General features: G+C 34.8%; 3 protein-coding genes across 4 annotated transcripts; 1 reads left to right on the top strand and 2 right to left on the bottom strand.

Moving 5' to 3' along the window:
• Nucleotides 1-94: 94 nt before the first annotated feature.
• LOC127956693 (UDP-glucose 6-dehydrogenase-like) lies at nucleotides 95-9,012 on the bottom strand. Its single transcript, XM_052554890.1, has 12 exons — nucleotides 8,864-9,012; nucleotides 7,312-7,473; nucleotides 5,608-5,709; nucleotides 5,330-5,530; nucleotides 3,902-4,099; nucleotides 3,675-3,822; nucleotides 3,486-3,580; nucleotides 2,708-2,838; nucleotides 2,306-2,445; nucleotides 2,118-2,209; nucleotides 1,179-1,289; nucleotides 95-1,095 (listed from the first exon to the last, which is right to left on the bottom strand). The coding sequence occupies exons 2-12, from the start codon at nucleotides 7,471-7,473 to the stop codon at nucleotides 991-993; spliced, it is 1,485 nt and encodes a 494-aa protein (XP_052410850.1). The 5' UTR covers nucleotides 8,864-9,012; the 3' UTR covers nucleotides 95-990.
• Nucleotides 9,013-9,148: 136 nt separating this feature from the next.
• On the bottom strand, nucleotides 9,149-13,760 carry LOC127956917 (small integral membrane protein 14). The gene is made up of 5 exons (XM_052555248.1): nucleotides 13,552-13,760; nucleotides 12,361-12,441; nucleotides 11,623-11,671; nucleotides 11,384-11,532; nucleotides 9,149-10,355 (listed from the first exon to the last, which is right to left on the bottom strand). Exons 2-5 carry the CDS (start codon nucleotides 12,433-12,435, stop codon nucleotides 10,314-10,316), a joined length of 315 nt encoding a protein of 104 aa, XP_052411208.1. The 5' UTR covers nucleotides 12,436-12,441; nucleotides 13,552-13,760; the 3' UTR covers nucleotides 9,149-10,313.
• Nucleotides 13,761-15,678: 1,918 nt separating this feature from the next.
• On the top strand, nucleotides 15,679-21,311 carry LOC127956602 (ubiquitin-conjugating enzyme E2 K). 2 transcript variants are annotated; one of them, XM_052554679.1, is made up of 7 exons: nucleotides 15,679-15,829; nucleotides 16,384-16,477; nucleotides 16,578-16,636; nucleotides 17,454-17,536; nucleotides 17,647-17,746; nucleotides 17,835-17,963; nucleotides 19,985-21,311. In XM_052554679.1, the coding sequence occupies exons 1-7, from the start codon at nucleotides 15,767-15,769 to the stop codon at nucleotides 20,057-20,059; spliced, it is 603 nt and encodes a 200-aa protein (XP_052410639.1). In that variant the 5' UTR covers nucleotides 15,679-15,766; the 3' UTR covers nucleotides 20,060-21,311. The 2 variants fall into 2 exon arrangements, with proteins under 2 accessions (XP_052410639.1, XP_052410728.1); XM_052554768.1 differs by lacking the exon at nucleotides 19,985-21,311 and adding an exon at nucleotides 18,763-18,949.
• The last annotated feature ends 67 nt before the right edge of the window (nucleotides 21,312-21,378 follow it).

Here is a 21,378-nt window from a genome sequence, read left to right as displayed (position 1 = left end):
GCCTGTGACATAAACAACACTGCTGCTTTTTATTGGTCCATATTTGTTTAATACGTTTTCTGACATTATTGTATCTGAATATTACAAACCTGTACAGTAAGAGATGATTTTTATAAAAGCTACAACTGTAACTCTACATTAATATAAACAGTACAGGTCAAACAATACATACCAGAGTATATTTGTAGCTATAGCTAAAAATACATTGTACGAGTCAAAAATGACCAATTTTTATTTTATGCCAAAAATCATTAGGATATTTAGTAAAGATCATGTTCCATGAAGATATTTAGTAAATTTCCTGCTGTAAATATATAAAAACTTCATTTTTAATGAATAATATGCATTGCTATGAATTCATTTGGACAACCTTGAAGGTGATTTTCTCAGGATTTAGATATTTTTTTTGCACCCTCAGATTCCAGATTTTCAAATAGTTGTATCTCATCTAAATATTGTCAGATCCTAATAAACCAGACATCAATGGAAATATTATTGGTTCAGCTTTCAGATGGTGCAGAAATCTCAATTTTGAAAAATGTACGCTTATGACTGGTTTTGTTGTCCAGGGTCACATATGATTTAAAGCAGTTTTTATGTCCCTTTGGTCCACTTATTAAAGTTCCTTCTGTTGCTGCTCCCTCAGACATCGCTCTCAAATAAACAGATGATATTTTAAATAAAATCTATAACATTAATATGCAACTAAACAGTACTGGGATTGCATTAATGCAGTTTTGTGCACTATGGTTGTTTCAACAATGTCTTTGAAATGGCACAGATTTGAGAACATTCTAAAAAAAAAAATAATAAGAAAGATGTTTTTTAAAACAAACATGAATGCCAGTGTTTAAAACAGTACATCACTGCATTTTTGCAAACAGTCATGAGAGATGAAACTCATATAAAAACATTCTGAAGATAGTTAAACACACACACACACAAAACATGCATTTTTTCACATTACATTCGTGTGTGTGTGTGTGAGTCTTAAACTTTGGTTTTCTTGACGGGTGGTTCAGTGAGTCGTGGACCTCCTCCAGAAGATGGTGTGAAGGGGATTCGGGTCGTCACTTTCTTCCCAATGGTCTCAATCTGTGCAAACACACAGCATTAAACCCTGGTAACCAGTGAAGTGTTTGAGCACACACCTGTGAACTGCACAAACAGCCTCTCACCTGAAAGCCCAGGTTCTGTAGCTGAGGGTGCAGATGGTCCAGAACTCGTCGACCATCAAAGATAAACGCTGGTTTCAACATCTTGTGATAGATTTTCTGGTAATTCAATTCCTACAATAAACACATGCATTTCTTCACTATTCTCTTACACACACTGTTGTTTTGGGAGTACAGTGTGGTACCACATTTACTATAATATATGAATATATGGAAATTATTCAGCACCAGGGCAGGACTTTCATGCCAGGGGTTCAGATTTATACCCCAACAGTATTTTTACTGGACCCAACACAAAAACTAAAATTTTGCATTTTAAAACTTAGATTTTAATTAACACTTTGTCAAAAAAAATTATATAATTAATTAATTTACATTTCTAAATAAATTTATATATTAAATATTTATTAATAGTATTATATGCATGTAAATATCTAATTTTGTATTTATTTCTAAAACTATTATTTAAAATAAATGTTAAATTTCTACATGAAAAGAATAAATAAATTAACCAAACAAATTAATTATTTTCCATTTATAATATTTAGAGTATCAAATAATTGTTTAAAAATTATTATATAATTAAAATGTAATATATAATTAAAATGTAAATATAATGTTATAAATGTAAATTATTTATTTATATTTAAATCCTTTATTTATTGTTTGTACTAAAATGAGTGTTAAAAACCATTATTTTGCATTATACATATATATATATTATGTTTAAACATCAATATGTAAATCAAACATTTGTTAATAATACAATACTAACGAAATGTCCCAAAAATTGTACCTGGAAATGAATGCATTATTTGCAATAATATGGCGCTGATAAAGTGACAGTCCTGCTTTGGTAAAGCAAATACTTGGTGCATGAATCAGATATTACACTACATATCAGTGCATTTTGAATATGCACAGAGTTTGTGTCTTTTGTACCTTAAACATGTCCCACTCCGTGCAGATGACCAGAGCGTGTGCACTCTCACACGCCTCATACGGGTCAGACGACACTGTTACGAGATCAGACACTGCCGAGAGAGTCAGAGACATGATGAATTAGACAAACGTTCACCTGCATGAGATTCAGAATGAGGTTTATCTGCTCAGCACACACACACACACACCTCTCTCGGGGCTGTCTCCAGAGATGCTGGGTTGAGACAGGTCCTGGATTATCTGCTCCTTCAACACTTTAGGGTCATAAATATGCAACTTGGCTCCTTCGTCCATCAGATACTTAGAGATGTAGATACTAGAGGACTCTCTGAAACACACACACACACACACACACACACACACACACACACACACACACAGGAGGGGCTTACAGCACAAGATTCCCGTTTACAGACATATGATGATGCCACAGAATAAGACTCGTTTTGAATAAATCCAGGGACACTAGTGCAGAACAATAGCTAAAAATGCATGCTATCTGTCAAATGCATAAAACATGGCACACTTTTGACTTAAATGAACATATGATAAAGCTGTCATGAATAAACAAAAAGTATCCCTGCATGCACCTGGTGTCTCCTGTGTCCTTCTTGAAGGAGAAACCTAGCAAGGCGATTTTCTTCCCTGTGACGGTGTTAAACAGGCAGTCAATGATCCGACAGGCAAATCTCTTTCTCTGATATTCGTTCATGTCAATCACCTGCAGAGTAAAAGATTAGACAAAAATAAACACGTTTAGATTTTAGCGTGTCTCTATGGCACAAGTTAGCTTAAACTGAATTTACACCTCAAATGATTCATGTTGTTGAAAGAAGGGTCTTTTATTTGAGCACAAACACAATAAAAGCTGTAAAATTGTGATATATTATTATAATTTGTAAAAGCAGTTTTCTATGTCAATATCTGTAAAACTGGAATTTATTTCTGTGATGCACCGCTGGATTTTCAGCAATCTTCAGTGTCACATGATCCTTCAGAAATCAGTCTAATATGATGATTTGCTGCTTATAAAAAATATTTATTAATATAATTAATGTTGAAAACAGTATAGATTTTTTTTCAAGGATTCTTTGATGAATAAGAAGTTCAAGAACAGCATTTGTTTGAAGTTTGGAAATACCTGTTTGTTTGTTTTTTACAATTTTATGCATCCTCACCTAATAATGCTTTTTTAATTTTACGTATAAACTTACATTATCTCATGTTCATCTCCACATACTCATATTCATTGCTTGCTGTGACATGATCGGTAAGCGTCTGATGACTTCACACGAAGCTAAATCTGACCGTATAATGACTCACACAAAGCCAACATCTTACTAAATAAATATTCAAACTGAAGTTGACCTGTTGCCAGTATGAAGCAACCTCTGGGAGATTCAGTGCCTCACACAGATACACCAAATTAAGCACATCCTTCTGAAAACAACTTCCTCCAAAACCTGATACAGACACATAGAGATTGAAGCAATTAGAGCAAAACTGGCTTTCATTTATTTATTTGATCGAATCCCATTCTTTATAAATCAGACTGACCCACGCTGGCTTTGAGGAACTTGCATCCGATGCGCTGATCCATGCCGATGGCTCTGGCCACTTCCTCAACATCAGCACCAGTGGATTCACACAGAGCAGAGATGGAGTTTATACTGCTGATGCGCTGAGCCAGGAACGCATTCGCTGCCTAAAACACAAACACAGTTCTTATACAGCGCAGAAAGATTTTTACATATACAAAACTACTTCAAATCATGTTTACACACCAGCTTGGAGAGTTCAGAGGACCAGGTGTTGGTGGTGATTATACGTGGTTTGGGAACCCAGTGCTCATAAACTGCACAGAGGGCACTGATGGCCCTTTGACCTTCTGGAGTCTCATCTCCACCAATCAGGACGCGATCTGGGTCCTTCAGGTCCTTCACTGCTGTTCCCTCCGCAAGGAACTCTGGGTTAGAGAGAACCTGTGATCAAAGACGGGAAAATGTCATTTACTAACACAGAATAAACTGTGAAGTCGGTCAATTACCGAGGCAAGATTGTGTAGAATATCACTATAAAATCCAGACTGTGTTTACAAGTAGAAGGTGGCTGTGTAAAAATGTCAAACTAATGCAAAGCATATTTTCAAAATATAAATTAGACTAAGAAGTTCCTTTAACTTTTAAATACCACCATTCTGTCCTCTTCACACACATATAGTGAACACACACACACGTATAGTGAACACATACACACACGTATAGTGAACACACACACATATAGTGAACACACACACACACACATAGTGAACACACACACACACACACATACACACATAGTGAACACATACACACGTATAGTGAACACACACACACACACACACATAGTGAACACAAACACACACATATAGTGAACACACACACACATAGAGTGAACACACACACACATAGTGAACACACACACAAAACACACACATATAGTGAACACACACACACACACGCACATATAGTGAACACACACACACACACACATATAGTGAACACACACACACACACGCATATAGTGAACACACACATATAGTGAACACACACACACACACACATAGTGAACACACACACACGTATAGTGAACACACACACACGTTTAGTGAACACACACACACACACGTTTAGTGAACACACACATACGTATAGTGAACACACACACACACACACGTATAGTGAACACACACACACACACACACACACACGTATAGTGAACACACACGTTACCATTCAAAGGTTTGGAATTGAAACGATTTTTTAATGTTTCTGAAAGAAGCCTCTTACGCTGATCAATGCTGCATTTATTTGATATTACTGTAAATACAGTAAAACTGAAATATTGCTACTGTTTAAAATGACTATATTCCATTTGAATTTATTTTAAAATGTAATTTATTTCACAGTATTTTCAGCATCATTACTGCAGTCTTCAGTGTCACATGATCTTCAGAAATCATTCTAACATGCTGATTATTTTCAATATTGAAAAGATTGTGATGCTTACATTTTTGTTGTGGAAGCTGCAATAGATTATTTTTCAGGATTCTTTGATGAATAGAACATTTAAAATGAAAGCACAGAAATTTCTATAACAATGTAAAAATCACCTTTTTGCAGTAAAGTCAAAAAAGGAATGGTGTACGGTTACAGCTGCTCACACAAACACACCTGTAAGTTGAGTTTGGGTTTGTTGTTTGCGTCAAATATCCTGCGGATGCTCTCAGCGGCACGGACCGGCACCGTGCTCTTCTCTGTAACGATTTTATACCCTTCTGACACCTCCACAATCCGCCGTGCACATGCCTCGATAAACTTCAAGTCAGCAGCACGACCTTTTCCCATACCATAAGTCTTAGTCGGGGTGTTTACCTGAGAGAAAGAGAGAGATTAGGGTCAGTGAACAGACATACGTGCAAAACCACATTCAAATAGTTTATTAAACTCACAGAAATGAAGACCAGATCTGCTTGTTTAATGGCAGAGTCGATATCTGTGGAGAAGAAGAGGTTTTTCCCACGACAAGACATCACCACCTCATTCAGACCCGGCTGAAGAAGAAGAAGAAGAGATGTTCATTAAAAATGTCTGATTAGACATATATATATTATATATATTACAACTTCCACCAATCTGGACTAAGTTACATATGTTCTCAAAATAAAGTGCTCTGTGACTGGAAAGAGGTAGAATCTGAAGTGGCATTAGATGTATTTGGGTCAAAGACGTTGAAAGCAAAGGAATTTACAAAACGTGACTTTAGGTTCATAGAAAGCACATTAAATTTAAGTAAAGTGTCTACTTTTAAGGTTTCAAATACATTTTTGGAGGATAAAATGTAACAAATTGGTTGCAATAATGTTACATTGTCATTCAGTGTTACAATATTAATGTAAAAATTCAAACAACATGCTTATTGTGATGTGTACATATTAAAGCGTATAAAAGAATAAGGGAGCATATTAAATTTTATTGTGTTTTAAATGAATGAAAATATTTTTTATTGACAAATGAGCAAAACCTAGGATAGTGGCAAACTCAAAAAATTCAAAAATCCAACTAATTAGTATTTGTGGTAAAAGTAATTATTCTTTTGATATGTCATAAATTGATTTTAGTTGTAAATAATGCCTGACGAGATCGTTACACTGAATGACATTTTAGCGGGTCTCTTCCGTAAATCAGGGGGAACATGTATGATATTTATTTTTCGCTCAGAAAAACAAGAACAAAATTGCAATTAAATAATAAAAAAAACTTTTGAATATTTTTTTTTGGTGAAAACAACAATTTAAAGCAGTATTACACTTATTGTTTTTTATGCTTAAACCCTTTTTTGCCTTTGACCCATTTACACAGACTGATAAATTGCAAATGCATAAATAATGTTATAAGATTCATGTAAAGTGTTCATCATATGATTTGACAGTTTATTTAAACAAACATCAAAATCTAAAAGGTGTGCATTACTGCAAGTCATTTTTTTTCCAAATTCTGCATGTACAACAATCTCATATGTAACTTTAGAGATGGTCCCTAAATTAGTTAAAGCTGCAGTAGGTAACTTTTGTAAAAATATATTTTTTACATATTTATTAAACCTGTCATTATGTCCTGACAGTAGAATATGAGACAGATAATCTGTGAAAAAAATCAAGCTCCTCTGGCTCCTCCCAGTGTCCTATTGCCATTTGCAGTTACGGACCGCTCCCAGTGAGAAACAACCAATCAGAGCTGCGGTTCGTAACTTTGTTTGTATTCAAAATGTAGAAAAATTTATATAATAAGCGAGTACACCATGAATCCATTTTCCAAACTGTGTTTTTAGCTTGTCCTGAATCACTAGGGTGCACCTATAATAAGTGTTTATATTCAGACTATTTTAGATTGCTTCGGGGATACCGCGGCGGAGTAACCCAGTACCTTTGTGATTCTTCATAGACATAAACAGAGAGAAGTAGTTCCGGCTACGATTTTCTTCCGCAAGACGCAAGCAGTTCTGTTTATTAACCACTAGAGCGTCAAAAGTTCCCTACCGCAGCTTTAATATTGAACATCCAACATCAAACCTGATTCCGGTCGGTCAGTGCATGTCTATTTCTAAATGCACCTTTATCTTGGATTTAACCCTGTTATTCCTTTAACGTCGTTACCTCATAGATGGGCAGGATCTCGGAGTTCCAGGCTCTGATCCGGGATTCATTAACATCCACCACTGTTACTGTGATCTCGGGACACATGCTTGCAATGACACTACATGTCGGACCTCCAACATACCCAGCGCCTATACAGCAAATCTTCTTAATCTGAAACATCTGAGCAGAGACACAGATGCAATCAAAGTGACAAGTTATTCACACGATAGCAATCAATTATTTACAATTTATTGATTCTCTCTAAACATTGCTTTTTATAAGATTACCATATATATTGGTTCGGAAATTATTCCAGTTCACAAAATGTTTAATGTTTATTTGAATTATCACTTTTATTTAAGTATGTGTTTCTAAGACTTTTGTAATTAAAATGCACAAATTCACATTACCACCACCTTATTTGTATGTAATGCAGGGATTCCCAAACTTTTTTCTTTCCTCTAATATATTTCCTTGAAGTAACCCTGAGATTATAAAATAAATATTTTAATAATTATGCAACACATTTGCGTGTTCTTGGTTCTCTGGTTTCGGTTAATATTCACATAACATGCAGAAAACCATATAAAACATTTCATTTTTGTAGTAAGCATTTTATTTTGATGTTTTGTTTTAATTGTACATTTAAACAATTTAATTATTAGCTTTTCATTGAACTGACATTGTTCCTTTAAGAACCCCAGTTTGGGAAACCTTTATAATGTTATGGTTTTAATGCATTTCATGTTGTTAATTATATCAAATATAATTCATTTTCTTTCTCTTTCTGTTTTTATATCAATATCTACACGGTTATCCTGTGATTAACGAGTTGGGTGAAATTATATTACTTAAAATGTGTAATTTATTACAATACTAACTACTTTTGTTTTCGTCATGCAATTTGGAATCAGAAACGAACTACAATTTGTAGTTTAATCTAAGTAATCTATCCATTTTTGCCAGTTTTAAGTGTCATTTTACTGACCCCACCGGGGAGCTTCAAGTAGTGATGAGAAGTTCGAATCTTTTGCGCGCGCTCGGTTCTTTTGAACAGTTCATCCCAAAATCCAATTTAGCGATTCTTTTATATAAAATACTTTATAAATTAAGCGTTATCCTTATAAACACGATTACAAAATAAATCCGAAAACTAAAATCTACTCTCAGGAGTATGTTAAATAGTAAAGAAAAAATAAACCGTTTTTAAACCAAGTATAAAATGAATGTAAATGTTGACATCGCCTCGTGAATGAATCACCTCAAAGATCAAATGATTCATTAAAAAAAATAAAAATAAAAGGTTTAGCCATTATCGTACGTTAACATGACTAATTAATAAGATGATAAACTTTTAAGATATATAAAGAAAACGCAAATGTGTTTGCAAAAAAAGTTCATAACTGTTGCTGCTTTTAAAATAACGTTACATTTAAAATGTCAAAATTATTTATGTGATTCGTGGTGTTCTATCAAAACAGGAACATTAAAGCGTTTATAACTGACATGTATTCAATTTACAGTCAATCTGTACAATAACTTTTAAACTCTTTATTTTAAGTAGACTTACCTCGTCTATCGGAGGACTTCAGTTAAAACTCTCTTCTGTGCCTTGTTCCCGAATGAATAAAACTATTATATCCTCGATATATAAACACACGCAGAAAACACACAGACCAATCAGCGACTGGAGGCCTCGGTGACGTCACATGTAAGGAACACATGAGTGGAGTTTGAAGCAGAAAGTTTGAGGTTGTTTTGTACAGTCTATGGTTGAGACACACAGAGTCATGGAAGAGACTAACCACCACAACAACAGATATCTTACATTTAACAAGAGACAGACACGATGGGATGCTATTAATCATCAGATTTATTTGTAGAAACCAAAAGTGCATAGATGAAGCCCTTTCTCATAGAACAGTGTACATAGACAGAACTCACATATTAAGTCCAACCAATTAAGACATTCAAACCTTCTCAAAGCACTGAAGAGACAGCATCCTCTCTTTGGTGTTTTTCTGGATCTGTTGTAAAGGAGCCAGAATGAAAGTGCTAGAGTTTAAGCTCATCCGAAACAGAATCTCACTCTTTGCAAATATTACCGAAATTGCAGCATGCCCAATTCAAAGCTTATTTTGAAAGCCACCGTTTCTGAAATTTGACAGCTATTCATACCATTTAAGTCATGTGGATAATACAGCTACATAATGATTCCTGAGCAAGTGCAAGCAACTCCTAAGAATGGCATTTCACTGGCTGTACTAGTGATTCTTTTAGTGATTTAGAGAGTAAACAGTGTTCAGGGTGGAGAGGTCCGTTTTAGATGTTTTAGTCTATCCCAGACCATGACAGAGTCAAGTAAAAACTGGAAGACGCCCATTTTTATTATTTCCTCTTGCCCAACATTTTGATTTAAAGGGGTAGTTCACCTTCAGTTGAAAAAATAAACAAGAACTCTATGCAAGTCAATGGGTACCGGCAACTGAAGGTGACCTATCCCTTTAAGAAGTGGACTCGGTCAGCCTCAAATGTGTGAATCATTTCAATTACATCTGTGTTTAGAATGAGCCATGGCTCACTCAATGACATCATGTCTGTAAAGTCAAGAACATGATCCTCTACGCCTTCAAAAATAACCAGATTTCTACCTAACATTGAGTCTAAATCACAATTTAAATCCAGGCTGATCCAGACTAGGTTTATATGTCATATTAACAACTTGCGAAATGCCTAATAATGCTTCATAACAAACCTATAGAAAGAAGAAGTTAAAAAATAATAATTGAAGACAGAGATATATAAACCTGGAAAACATTGTTTCATCAACTTCCTCCTTTGAAATGTAACAAACTGTACATAAACCTTGCTATCCAAGAGTCTGTATAAATCCACCCCCATTATTGGACTAAAGAATCTGAGATTTGAAGTACACTGAAAGATGAAGGAAACTAACGAGTTCTATATTTGTCACAGTATCTGATCAGGTGAAGCTGATGGAAGGATCCATGAGAAGAGCTCTAGTCTACAGGAGGAGCTGCTGGAGGATCTCTGCCCGGATTCTAGACCAGAGGAAAGAGATATATTCAATCAATCTCTTTAAACACACGGTCAGTTTACTCTCATCACTGAACTGGACTTCTTGTGTCTTCCACGGAGTCCAATTCAGTGATTTACTATGAAAACAGATTCAGAGCCCATAATACACATTAGATATTTTGCTGATAATTAAAACCTATTAAAGATGTACACGGTTATTTTACTGTGGAGGTGGACTTTTTATTTTTTTGTACGTTTCTTGCTCATCAAGGCTGCATCTATGTGACATAAATACAGCAAAAAAAAAAAAGAAAAAAAAAATTGTGAAATAATAAAATAACTGCTCATTATTATTGGTACTGAAATATTAATAAGGCTAATTATTATTATTATTATTATTATTATTATTAATGTTGAAAGTTATTTTTGCTGCTTAATATTTAAAAAAAAATATATATATATATACACACACACACACACACACACACACACACACACATATATACATATATATAATATTTTTAGGATTGTTTGATGAATAGAAAATTCAAAAGAACAGTATGTATTTGAAATAGAAAGCTGTAGTAATATTATACACATAAATTTTGAACAATTTTATGCCTGCTTGCTGAATAAAAGTATTATTTGTTTAACTTACCACAAACTTAAATGGTAGTGTATCACCATTACAACAAAATATAAAGCAGCAAACACAGTTTTCAGCATTGAAAATAATCAGAAATGTTTCTTGAGCTTTAAATCAGCATATTATAATGATTTCTGAAGATCATGTGACACTGAATAAAGGAGGAATGATGCTGAAAATACAGCTGCACATCACAGAAATAAATTACATTTTTAGATTATATACAATAAGAAAAAAATATATTTTAAATTATATAAGAATAATTCACAGTATTTCTGTTTTTATTGTGCTTTAAATTAAATAAATGCAGCTTTGGTGAGCATTAAAAAAAAAAAAAATTTTGACAATGTTTTGTAAGTGATAAGTGACATGGTTCATTATGAAAGCTTGTCTGTCATGACTTACACCTCGGGGACCGGAGGGTTTGCTGCTGGCTGAAGGGCCCCTCATGCTGGCTGGCCGGATCAGAAAGAGCATGAGAGCTAGCACCAGCCATCCCATAATGATCATGGGTACAGTGATGTCCCCTTCCACTGAGGAGCTGGGGCCCGGCACTGCATGCACACAACACTCACACGTTAGAAAACAACACACAACATGTGCCATAACGCGATATTACTCTTGTTTCAGACAGACAGACTTACTGTCCTGAAGGCACTCGGTGTCTGTACAGTAGGACTGGGACTGTCTCAGCTTGGAAATGAATCACAAAGGGTATATTTCATCAAAAAGGCTGATCCAAAAACATACCATATATAAGTAATGACAACATTGTGTGCTGATGTGGGATTCTGCATTAAAGCAATTTTAGAACAAAAACTGATGCTTATAAAAAACATTAATTGATTTTGAATTGAATTTGAAACAATAAATGTGTGTATCCCTCTGCAGAATGCCAATTTCATTCATATGATAGATAGATAGATAGATAGATAGATAGATAGATAGATAGATAGATAGATAGATAGATAGATTTTTTTGACACCTACCCCAAAAAAGCATAATATATTGTAATGAACGTGGCAAATACTATTAAATTTCAAATGCATTCTCTATCAATACTTAAATAAGCTGAACCAAACGTTATTCATTGGCTGAACTAAGTGAACCAAAGAAGCACTAGCGCCGTTTATCAAATTACAGAAGCAAAATTATTCGACACCTATTGTATAATTAAAAAAACATACATACATATATATATATATATAGATATATATATATATAGATAGATAATGATAAACAATATTGTATCAAAAAAAAGAAGAGAAATCCAAGGACATATTTCATACAGATCAGTATGTTTATATAGAATGTATAAGATTAATTACTATTTTTAGATTATTTTTATTATTATTAATTTTAATGAATATAATAGAACTCACCAGGCTGATGAGTCTCCTCATGGCATGTTCATGAGAGCAGATACACTCACAGGGGTCAAAACCTCCCTCTGCCATCCTCTCCTAAATAACACAGAGGATTCACACACATTCCAAAAACAGAGACAAAGTACAGAGTCTTATAATAATACTTAATTATTTTAAACACACAGAGACTCAGAAGCGAATGGGTATGGTAAATTATGATGGCTTGACATGGCGTAGCAAGGATATCAGCATAACTCGCATTTGAAAATCCAAACTTCATCTAGTACTCATAAATGTTTTCTAGGAGTGAAAGTGTGTGTGGATTAAAATCTGTTTGGTGGACATAAAAGTGGAGAAAAAATAAAATGTCCAAGCACCAAATTGTTCATGCATTGCTTTTGATTTTCGTATTGGCCCATGTCAAAGGATCAATATCACAGGACAAAAAAAAAAAGATAAATTATCCTTTATTTAAGTTTTAGTTTATATTACACAAATTGAAATAGCCACATGCAAATTACACTTGGTTTACAGTTAGATGTTAGCATTAGTGAAAATGGTATATAGCTGTAATATTAATGTGAGATATTGTAACTGATGGGTGTTTGTCAGTTGTAAGGTAATGGGTTAAATCAACTTATGAATTGTGTGCATTGTGACTCAATTCCTAAATCGAAAATACTTCAGTAAAAATGGCTATTTCTAAATATATTTGTATGCCACAGCAACTAGGTCCACCACTATCAACACACTAATGCTTTTAACATACTTTAGTTTCGTGCATTTTAAGCAGGACTAAATAGCTATAAAGTGTACACAAATGCATGATTATTTTGCACAAATAATACGAATTAATTAATAGACGTTTAATGCAAATAGATTATCAGTTTGGCAATTTTTTTTTTTTTTTTTTTTTGCTTCCTCTTACTCAACCGGATTCAAAAACAATGTCTGTCTACACACAAAAACTTACAAACCACTAAACATGTATATTAACTAATATGCAAGCAAAAACAAAGAATAAAAAGTAATGTTTTCCCATCGCGAGAGTTAGACTATAATTATTTGCGTCTTTAAAGAAAGATATATGTTTATTTACTCATTAAAGCATTTAAATTATTTTAACAGAGACAGCATTTAAAACTAAAATAAGACGATTTTTACCCCAGAGCAAAACAAACGAGATTTGGATAAATAATGTCTTACCGATGAGTCGAAAACTCACTCGAAGAGATTTAAGTTAAACTCTTCGCTTTAGCAGGAGCAGCGGAATGTGAATATTGCCCTCTGAGAGTCTCCAGATCCAGTGCAAACACTCCTTGTTTACACTGCTGCTTGGCTCCTAGCTCCGAGCTCCGGATGATGTTCCGGCTGTGTTTTGGATAAAGATCAGGGAAGCAAATTTAGGAATGTTACTAAGGCGAAGGCTTGGCTCATGAATATTAAGTAGCTCGCGCTGACGTCAGTTTGTATCCGTCCCGCGGCGTCCAATCGCTCCGCCTAATTAATATCCAAGATGAAACATTTCAGCGAATCAGCAAGGCCGACCGGACGAAAGTATTAATATGCATGAGGGAGGCGTTGATCATAGTAGGATTCGTACATCAGTGTTGCGGAATTAACTGATGAGAGCCACGTCGGTGCATGACGCGAAATGTGGTATATTTAGGGAAACACTGAAATGCCGTTACTTTTCTCACCGTTTGCACAGCGCATCATCTCTTCATGTTTTATTGTGCTGGCTGAGAGTAAATAATGCAATGTAGCCTAACCCTCTGCCAGTCACATGAGTGTGTTCGTGTGAATGAAGTGTGTACTTATGTGTGCTCCTAATCTAAGATAAATAACAAAACGTGTCAACTGCGTTAACCAAATGCAAACAGAGATGAACAGTAATTTTGTAAAATATTTTGAACAAGGATATCCTGTAAAATAATATAGACTTATTTAATAAAATGTGCTTTATTTTACATGGTGTTGGGCCACCATGTCATGGTAACCTACTGAAAAATAACAATCAAACAATGCATTTCTATGGAATTGCAAATGAAGGCTTTGTCAACATCAGAAAAGGTGCTGCATGGAAATATAGAAAACTGTCTGAACTGAAAGTAATCTTAGTTTTTGTGACGTGCTAATTGTACTTGGATTATAAATTAATGTCACCTTTGAATACAAATACAACTTTTTCATAAGCAGCTATGTTTAGGGATCATGTACTGGGAAAACTACTTGAAAGTAATTTTGTAGGAGGAATCTGCACTTCTGCTATTTACTTTAATGTCTGCCCAACACATCAGACCAACAAAAGACATGTCTGATGATACTGACCTGATTTTATTATTTATTTTCTTGTTCTTTTACACATAACGCTACATTACATGAAGTCATTTTAAGTGCACTTTGCACCAAAACAGTTTTCCTGTCTGTTTTTCTTACTTTTTATTTAGAGAAATTTATAATGTGTCAATTGTGTATGAGTCATAACATTGTGTGGATGATTAAGTGAGAGTAAATATGTTAGAGAGAAGGAGAAATACTATTATAATCTAGTTTTATTGTTATTTTGTTTTTGTTTTTAAACCAAGATAAATTAGTTTTATTAGACTGAGATTTATTGTATAATGAATTGTCTCTGTTGTATAAATATTGTAATGCATTGTTTGATAGTCCAAATTTATAGAAGGGCAATTATAATCTTCTTCAGGTCACCCACCAGATAAAACATTCCATATAACTTACAGGGGCTTAAAAGATCAATACAAATATTCATGTTAATTGAGAATACTTCTGGCTTGGATTATTTTTTATTTTATTTTAAGTTTTTTAAGTTTTTTTATGGTCACCAACCTGCATTTATTTGATCAAAAACCACAGTAAAAATAGAAATACTGAAGAAAAAAAATTATATATATTGAAAAAGCGGTGATGCTTAATATTTTTGTGGAAACCATGGTTGATTTTATTTTTCAGGATTCTTTGAAGAATGGAGCATTTATTTGATATATATAAATATTAACATTATAATATTAATGTTAATGTTTAATTACAATGTGGGTTGCATTCAAATATTTACTTTATAACCTTTTAATTTTCACCTTATTTGCACGTAGGCTTACACATTCCTTTAATAGTCCTATATGATTTACTGTTGACTTTTTAATTATAAATTATATACCAACAGTGCAGGGCTGAGGATGTACACTTGGACAGATGTGATTTGGACTTATAAACTTCTGTATTATTAGGCGAGTTCGACTTGAAGCAGTGTATGACATCAAAGTGTGTGACATCAAAGTACCGCGAGAGCGATTCGATTGCATAGGATCCGTCTGCTCTCGCGGTACTTTGATGTCATACACTGATGATTCTGCGCAATGCAGAATGATCACAGAGAGAGAGAGAGATAGATACATCAGCCATGGCTAATATCGCTGTGCAGAGGATCAAGCGAGAGTTCAAAGAAGTGCTGAAAAGCGAAGAGGTTTGCAAAACTTTACTTTCCTACGTTTTTGAGCCCGTCGAGAGCAAACAAAATTACTTTTTGAGGCCAAAAACACAGAAACCAGTCGGCTAGCTTAGCCCGCTAAGCTAATGTTAGCACGATCTGTCATAAGATGATGGCCTTTAGTACTTGTTAGAGGCGGAAGTCAAACATCTGACAAATGTCCCTTACTTGGATGTTTGGAGAAGAAGTCCTTGCCTGAAAACCATTTATAGACGCTTCTAGATTTATTTATTTATATTGTTATATGTCATAGTTAGCCTGTTAGCTCCACTAGCGTTTCTTGAGTGTGTTGTTGTTATATTAGCACTCGTGTTTGTCGCTTATTAACGTGTGTTTCTTTTTTAAATCCTGGTTTACTGGTCGTGTTTGGCCTGTTAGTGTCTGTTTAAGTAGTTTTCAGTAGTGTGGCTGTTTCAAACCCTATCTAGACAGAATGTTTTGGAATCGTAGGCACCTCTTAATGCTGTTAAAAATTAAAGGGTTAATAATCTTCCCTCCTTTGTTACTATGTTTGTTCTGTTTTATAACAGACGAGTAAAAATCAAATAAAAGTAGATCTGGTGGATGAAAACTTCACAGAGTTAAAGGGAGAAATAGCAGGACCTCCAGACACACCGTATGAAGGTAGTGAGGATATTCTCAAATCATATTTTCTATATTGTCTGATGTTTTCTAATGCATGACTGTGTTGTGATTCACAAGCTTTTGTTTTTTTCCCACGCAGGCGGCAGATACCAGCTAGAAATCAAGATTCCTGAGACATATCCTTTTAACCCACCTAAGGTACCCTGTTTTTAGTGTTTTATTTCTATCAGTTCTCGTGGTTGATATTTAAAGCCAAATTAACCTGATATGGTCATAAGTTCCCTTGAACTCTCGGTAACAATACAAGCAAAGAAACACACCCTTGATGGATTACTAAATAAGACATCATTTTGAATTTGCAAGCTTAAAATTTATTGGGTTATTAATAGTAGCTCTTGCTTTCTGTAATGGAAGCTGTTAGTCAAAGATGCACAACCATGTTAACTAAACCTCATTAACTTGCACTTACTAAATTGTTAATGTCTTCTTTTGCACCATTCAATAGTTTGAAAATCAAAGCCAGTCAGTTTTCATAGAACATTGCATAGGCCACAGACTTCTTTAGCTTCAAAATAAGATGTTTTGAACCGTTTATGTGTGAATTTGTTGTGATTGTAACAATGCATGTGTATTATGAGAAATTTATGATGCCTAGTGTTTTAACATCTGTTCAGTTGTGTAGTGTATTCCAACTTAAACTTAACCAACGCTTGACGTAATTAACATTTTCTATGCAACAGCTGCTACTATTAACAACATGATCTTAAATGTGTTCTAAATTTGGCTGTGCATAAATAGACAATATAATACTCACTATAATAATTAAATTATTTGCTAATGATAGGTTGATTAAAGGGGAATAATCCAAGCTTGGTTTTTGTTTTATACAAGGGTTTAATTTGATTTTAATTCAATGCTCCCTCAATTCAAGCATTGTATGCGCTGATAAATCATGTGCAGTAAAGCAAAACGATTCGTTTATGATTTAATGATGACTTTTTTTAATCTTTTTCAGGTGAGGTTTATTACTAAGATCTGGCATCCCAATATAAGTTCAGTTACCGGAGCGATATGTTTGGACATTTTAAAAGACCAGTGGTGAGTGCTGATAATTAATGAGCATGAGAAGTGTAGAAGGCATTTCTTTCGCCATATACTGCACTCTTTCTTCATTTCCTCCTCATTCTGTCTTCACTTCCTGTGCGCAGGGCGGCTGCTATGACTCTGCGAACCGTTCTGCTCTCACTTCAGGCTCTTTTAGCTGCAGCAGAGCCGGATGATCCTCAAGACGCCGTGGTAGCCAATCAGGTACAACATGCTCAAGTCTGAATGAGAACATGGCAGAAACAAAGCATGGCAACCCGTCCAGTCACGTCACTGTTGTTGTTGTTTGCAGTACAAGCAGAATCCAGAAATGTTCAAACAGACGGCTCGTCTCTGGTCTCACGTGTACGCTGGTGCTCCCGTGTCCAGTCCGGAGTACACGCGCAAAATAGACAAACTCTGTGCTATGGGCTTTGACAAAGTAAGTGGACAGCTGATCGTATGGTTACAAATCCAGATGCACAGAATACACAGAAGGGCTTGGCAACCTTAGGTTAGCCTTTAATATATAAATGAAACATGAACACGGTATGTGAGGAAGTCATGTGTGATCCAGGACCATAAAACCAATCGTAAGTGTCAATTTTTCTAAATCATCTTAAAGCTGAATAAATAAGCTTTCCATTGATGTATGATTTATTAGGATTGGCTGAGATACAACTATTAGAAAATCTGGAATCTGAGGGTGCAAAAAAAATCATCTTTAAAGTTGTTCAAATGAAGTTCTTAGCAATGCATATTACTCATCAAAAAAATAAGTTTTTATATATTTATGGTAAGAAATGTACAAAATATCTTCATGGAACATGAATTGTCCTAATGATTTTTGGCATAAAACAAAAATTTTACATTTTGACCCATACAGTGTATTAGGGCTATTGCTGCAAATACACCCCAGAAACTTAAGACTGCTCTTGTGCTCCAGGGACACATATATGATGCTTAAGGATATGAAAAATGAAAAAATAAAAATGATGCCACTTTATTTAAATGTATTCAATAGCTGGGATATCAGTGCACTGTCATGCCATTAAAAACAACTCAAAAACAAGAATGTCTAAACTATTGAAAATGTAGGGAGTGTGTCAGATCTGAAAGCAAGCTTGCATTTGGTTTTTTTTTTTTTTTTTTTTTTAATGGCTCTAAAATCTGAATCAAATAAATACTTGAGTCATTTTGTGTCTTTTCTATGTTTACAAACCAACACATTTGTGTTTAAGGGTAATCAGATGTCGTAGACTGTGGCAAAATTACCAGCCACTTCCCAAAAGCAACAGCGCTTGACTGATGGTGGGTGTTTATTCTTCACCCTGGGTAGAAGAATGCATTCTTGGGTCATCACCACATGCCATCAGAGTTGTAAACTAGTACACCTATACTAAATAAAATGACACTTCATGTCAAAAAGGTTGCGGACTATTGTCTGGAAGATGTACCGTATTTTTTGGACTATAAGTCGCACCTGAGTATAAATCGCATCAGTCCAAAAATACGTCATGACGAGGAAAAAAACATGTAAGTCGCACTGGATTATAAGTCGCATTGATTTAGAACCAAGAGAAAACATTACCGTCTCCAGCCACGAGAGGGCGCTCTATGTCTTCAGTGTAGACTGCAGGAGCACTGAGCAGCACCGAGCGCCCTCTCGTGGCTGGAGATGGTAATGTTTTCTCTTGGTTCATGTCAAATTAATTTTGATAAATAAGTTGCACCTGACTATAAGTGACAGGACCAGCCAAACTATGAAAAAAAGTGCAACTTATAGTCCGGAAAATATGGTACATGGTACTCACTTATATATTGCACAATGAAATGCAATCCATATATTTAGGTGAATATTTTTAGTTAGTCACATTAGAAAATACACAACAGTTCTGAAGTTTGGGGTTGGTACGATATTCATAAGTAATTTATATTCACCAATGCTGCATTTTTGATCAAATATAAATTTTGATAATTGAAAAGTTTACATTTTCAGCAGCCATTACTCCAGTCTTCGTGATCTTTTAGATATAATTCTAATCTGCTGATTTGTTGCTCAAATAACTTCTTATCATATTGGAAACAGTTGTGCTGCTCAGTATTTTTGTGGAGACTTCAGGATTCTTTCATGCATAGAAATGAAAACGAACAGCGTTGGTTTGATATAAAAAATCTTTTGTAAAATAATCGATGCATTCACTGTCAATTTAATGCATCATTGCTGAATTAAAAGTATTTGTTCCTTGAAAAAAAAAAAAAGTGAACGTTAGTATGTTATATGCCTATTACTTTGTAAGCAGTGTTGGAAAGAGAGTGAACATTTTGCTTAGTTTAGTTGATTTGTGGCACTGTGTTGAATGAGCAATAGACAGATGATAGCATGAACTGATAGCATCATCTTCATTCAGCAAATTTACGGTTGCTTAGAAATGTTCCGTTCTGTGTTTCTCTCTCTTACAGAATGCAGTAATAGTAGCCTTGTCCTCGAAATCATGGGACGTGGAGACTGCGACAGAGCTGCTTCTAAGCAACTGATCCTCCAGCTCTCACGTTTTCCTCAAGCCCTCCTGCTCTGTGTTCAGAATCAATGTTTGGGGAAGAGTCAGCACTGAATCATCTTCTGTCTGTCCCCCATCACTTTCAGTTTTTTGCCTTGCTACAATCATTTCCCCCTCTTAAATTTAGGCTGTCACTTACTTTTTAAAGAAACCCAACAAGCCTCTATCACTGTCATTTCATGCTACAAAAGTGTGTTTTTTCTTTCTCTGTACACCATAAAAATGTGTTTTGGGATATGCTTATTTGAATGGGATATTGAGCATATAAAAACTAGACTCTGAGATTAATAATACCCCTTCTATTTGATGCTCTCTTGCAAAGAACAAATGCGATTTATTTTGCTCATTTGATTAGTTTCTTTGGGCTTTCCTTTGCACTAATCTGTCTGTATAGTAGCAGATATAGCCAGATGACATGGTGTTATGTTGTGAGCGCAAAGACAGTTTCAAACTTGAAGTGTTATATATATTAAACCATAGGAAGATTGCCGTTTCTCACTTTTCCCTCGGGGGACGATGTGGGATTGGTGGTCACAAGGGTTGCAACTTGCTAATGGACCGATACACCTTGAGTTGCCTCGTTGTTTTTGTTTTTAGAAGAATGCATTGTATTAAACATGGAGAAACGATTGGCTTTTTTGTGCAACAATCAATACAGTGAGACGCGTTCAGATTGGCATTGGCGCAGAAGTTTAAAAGGGTCAGATATAATTTGTATTTCCCACATAACAAATATTAGAAGCATGAATCAAACAGTTATTAGTCTATGATGATGCTTCAGAGCAAGTACTGCCACACAATGCTTTGTGTTTTTATCTAGTGTTCTCTTCTTTTCTTACATGGGTGAATTGTTAAGTGTCTCTATTCTTTCTTTGCTACTTGCTCTTCTTCTATTCCTCATGTACACACAGCAAAAGCTTTTTGAGGGGATAAAGTGCTGCTCATCTCTAGAATGCACCATTGATGGCTGGATTTATATTTTGTATGAAAATCAAAAATGGAACAAAAAGACTGTCTTCCTGATCACCTTGTTCAATATTGCACGAAGAAGTGAATTCAAAACGAGTCTGTCAAAGGAGAAATGCAGGTCATGGGCTCTGGCTTTAGTCACTTTAGCTCCTTTACAAGTCACAACAGAAACAAAAAACCCTACCCCGAGCCGTACAAGCATGGTTATTTATTGTGAAACTGTCATGTTCTTTTCAATTAAAAAAAGTGGAAAAATAAAACTGGTGTTATCCGTGAATCTCTTACTTCTACATCAGCTGGTGTCAGATTTTAGAGAATGCATGTAAA

Source organism: Carassius gibelio, chromosome A1 (assembly GCF_023724105.1).
Source record: "Carassius gibelio isolate Cgi1373 ecotype wild population from Czech Republic chromosome A1, carGib1.2-hapl.c, whole genome shotgun sequence".
Lineage (NCBI taxonomy): Eukaryota > Metazoa > Chordata > Actinopteri > Cypriniformes > Cyprinidae > Carassius > Carassius gibelio.
The sequence above is the reverse complement of the archived record's forward strand: the minus strand, read 5'-3'. Positions and strand labels throughout refer to the sequence as shown.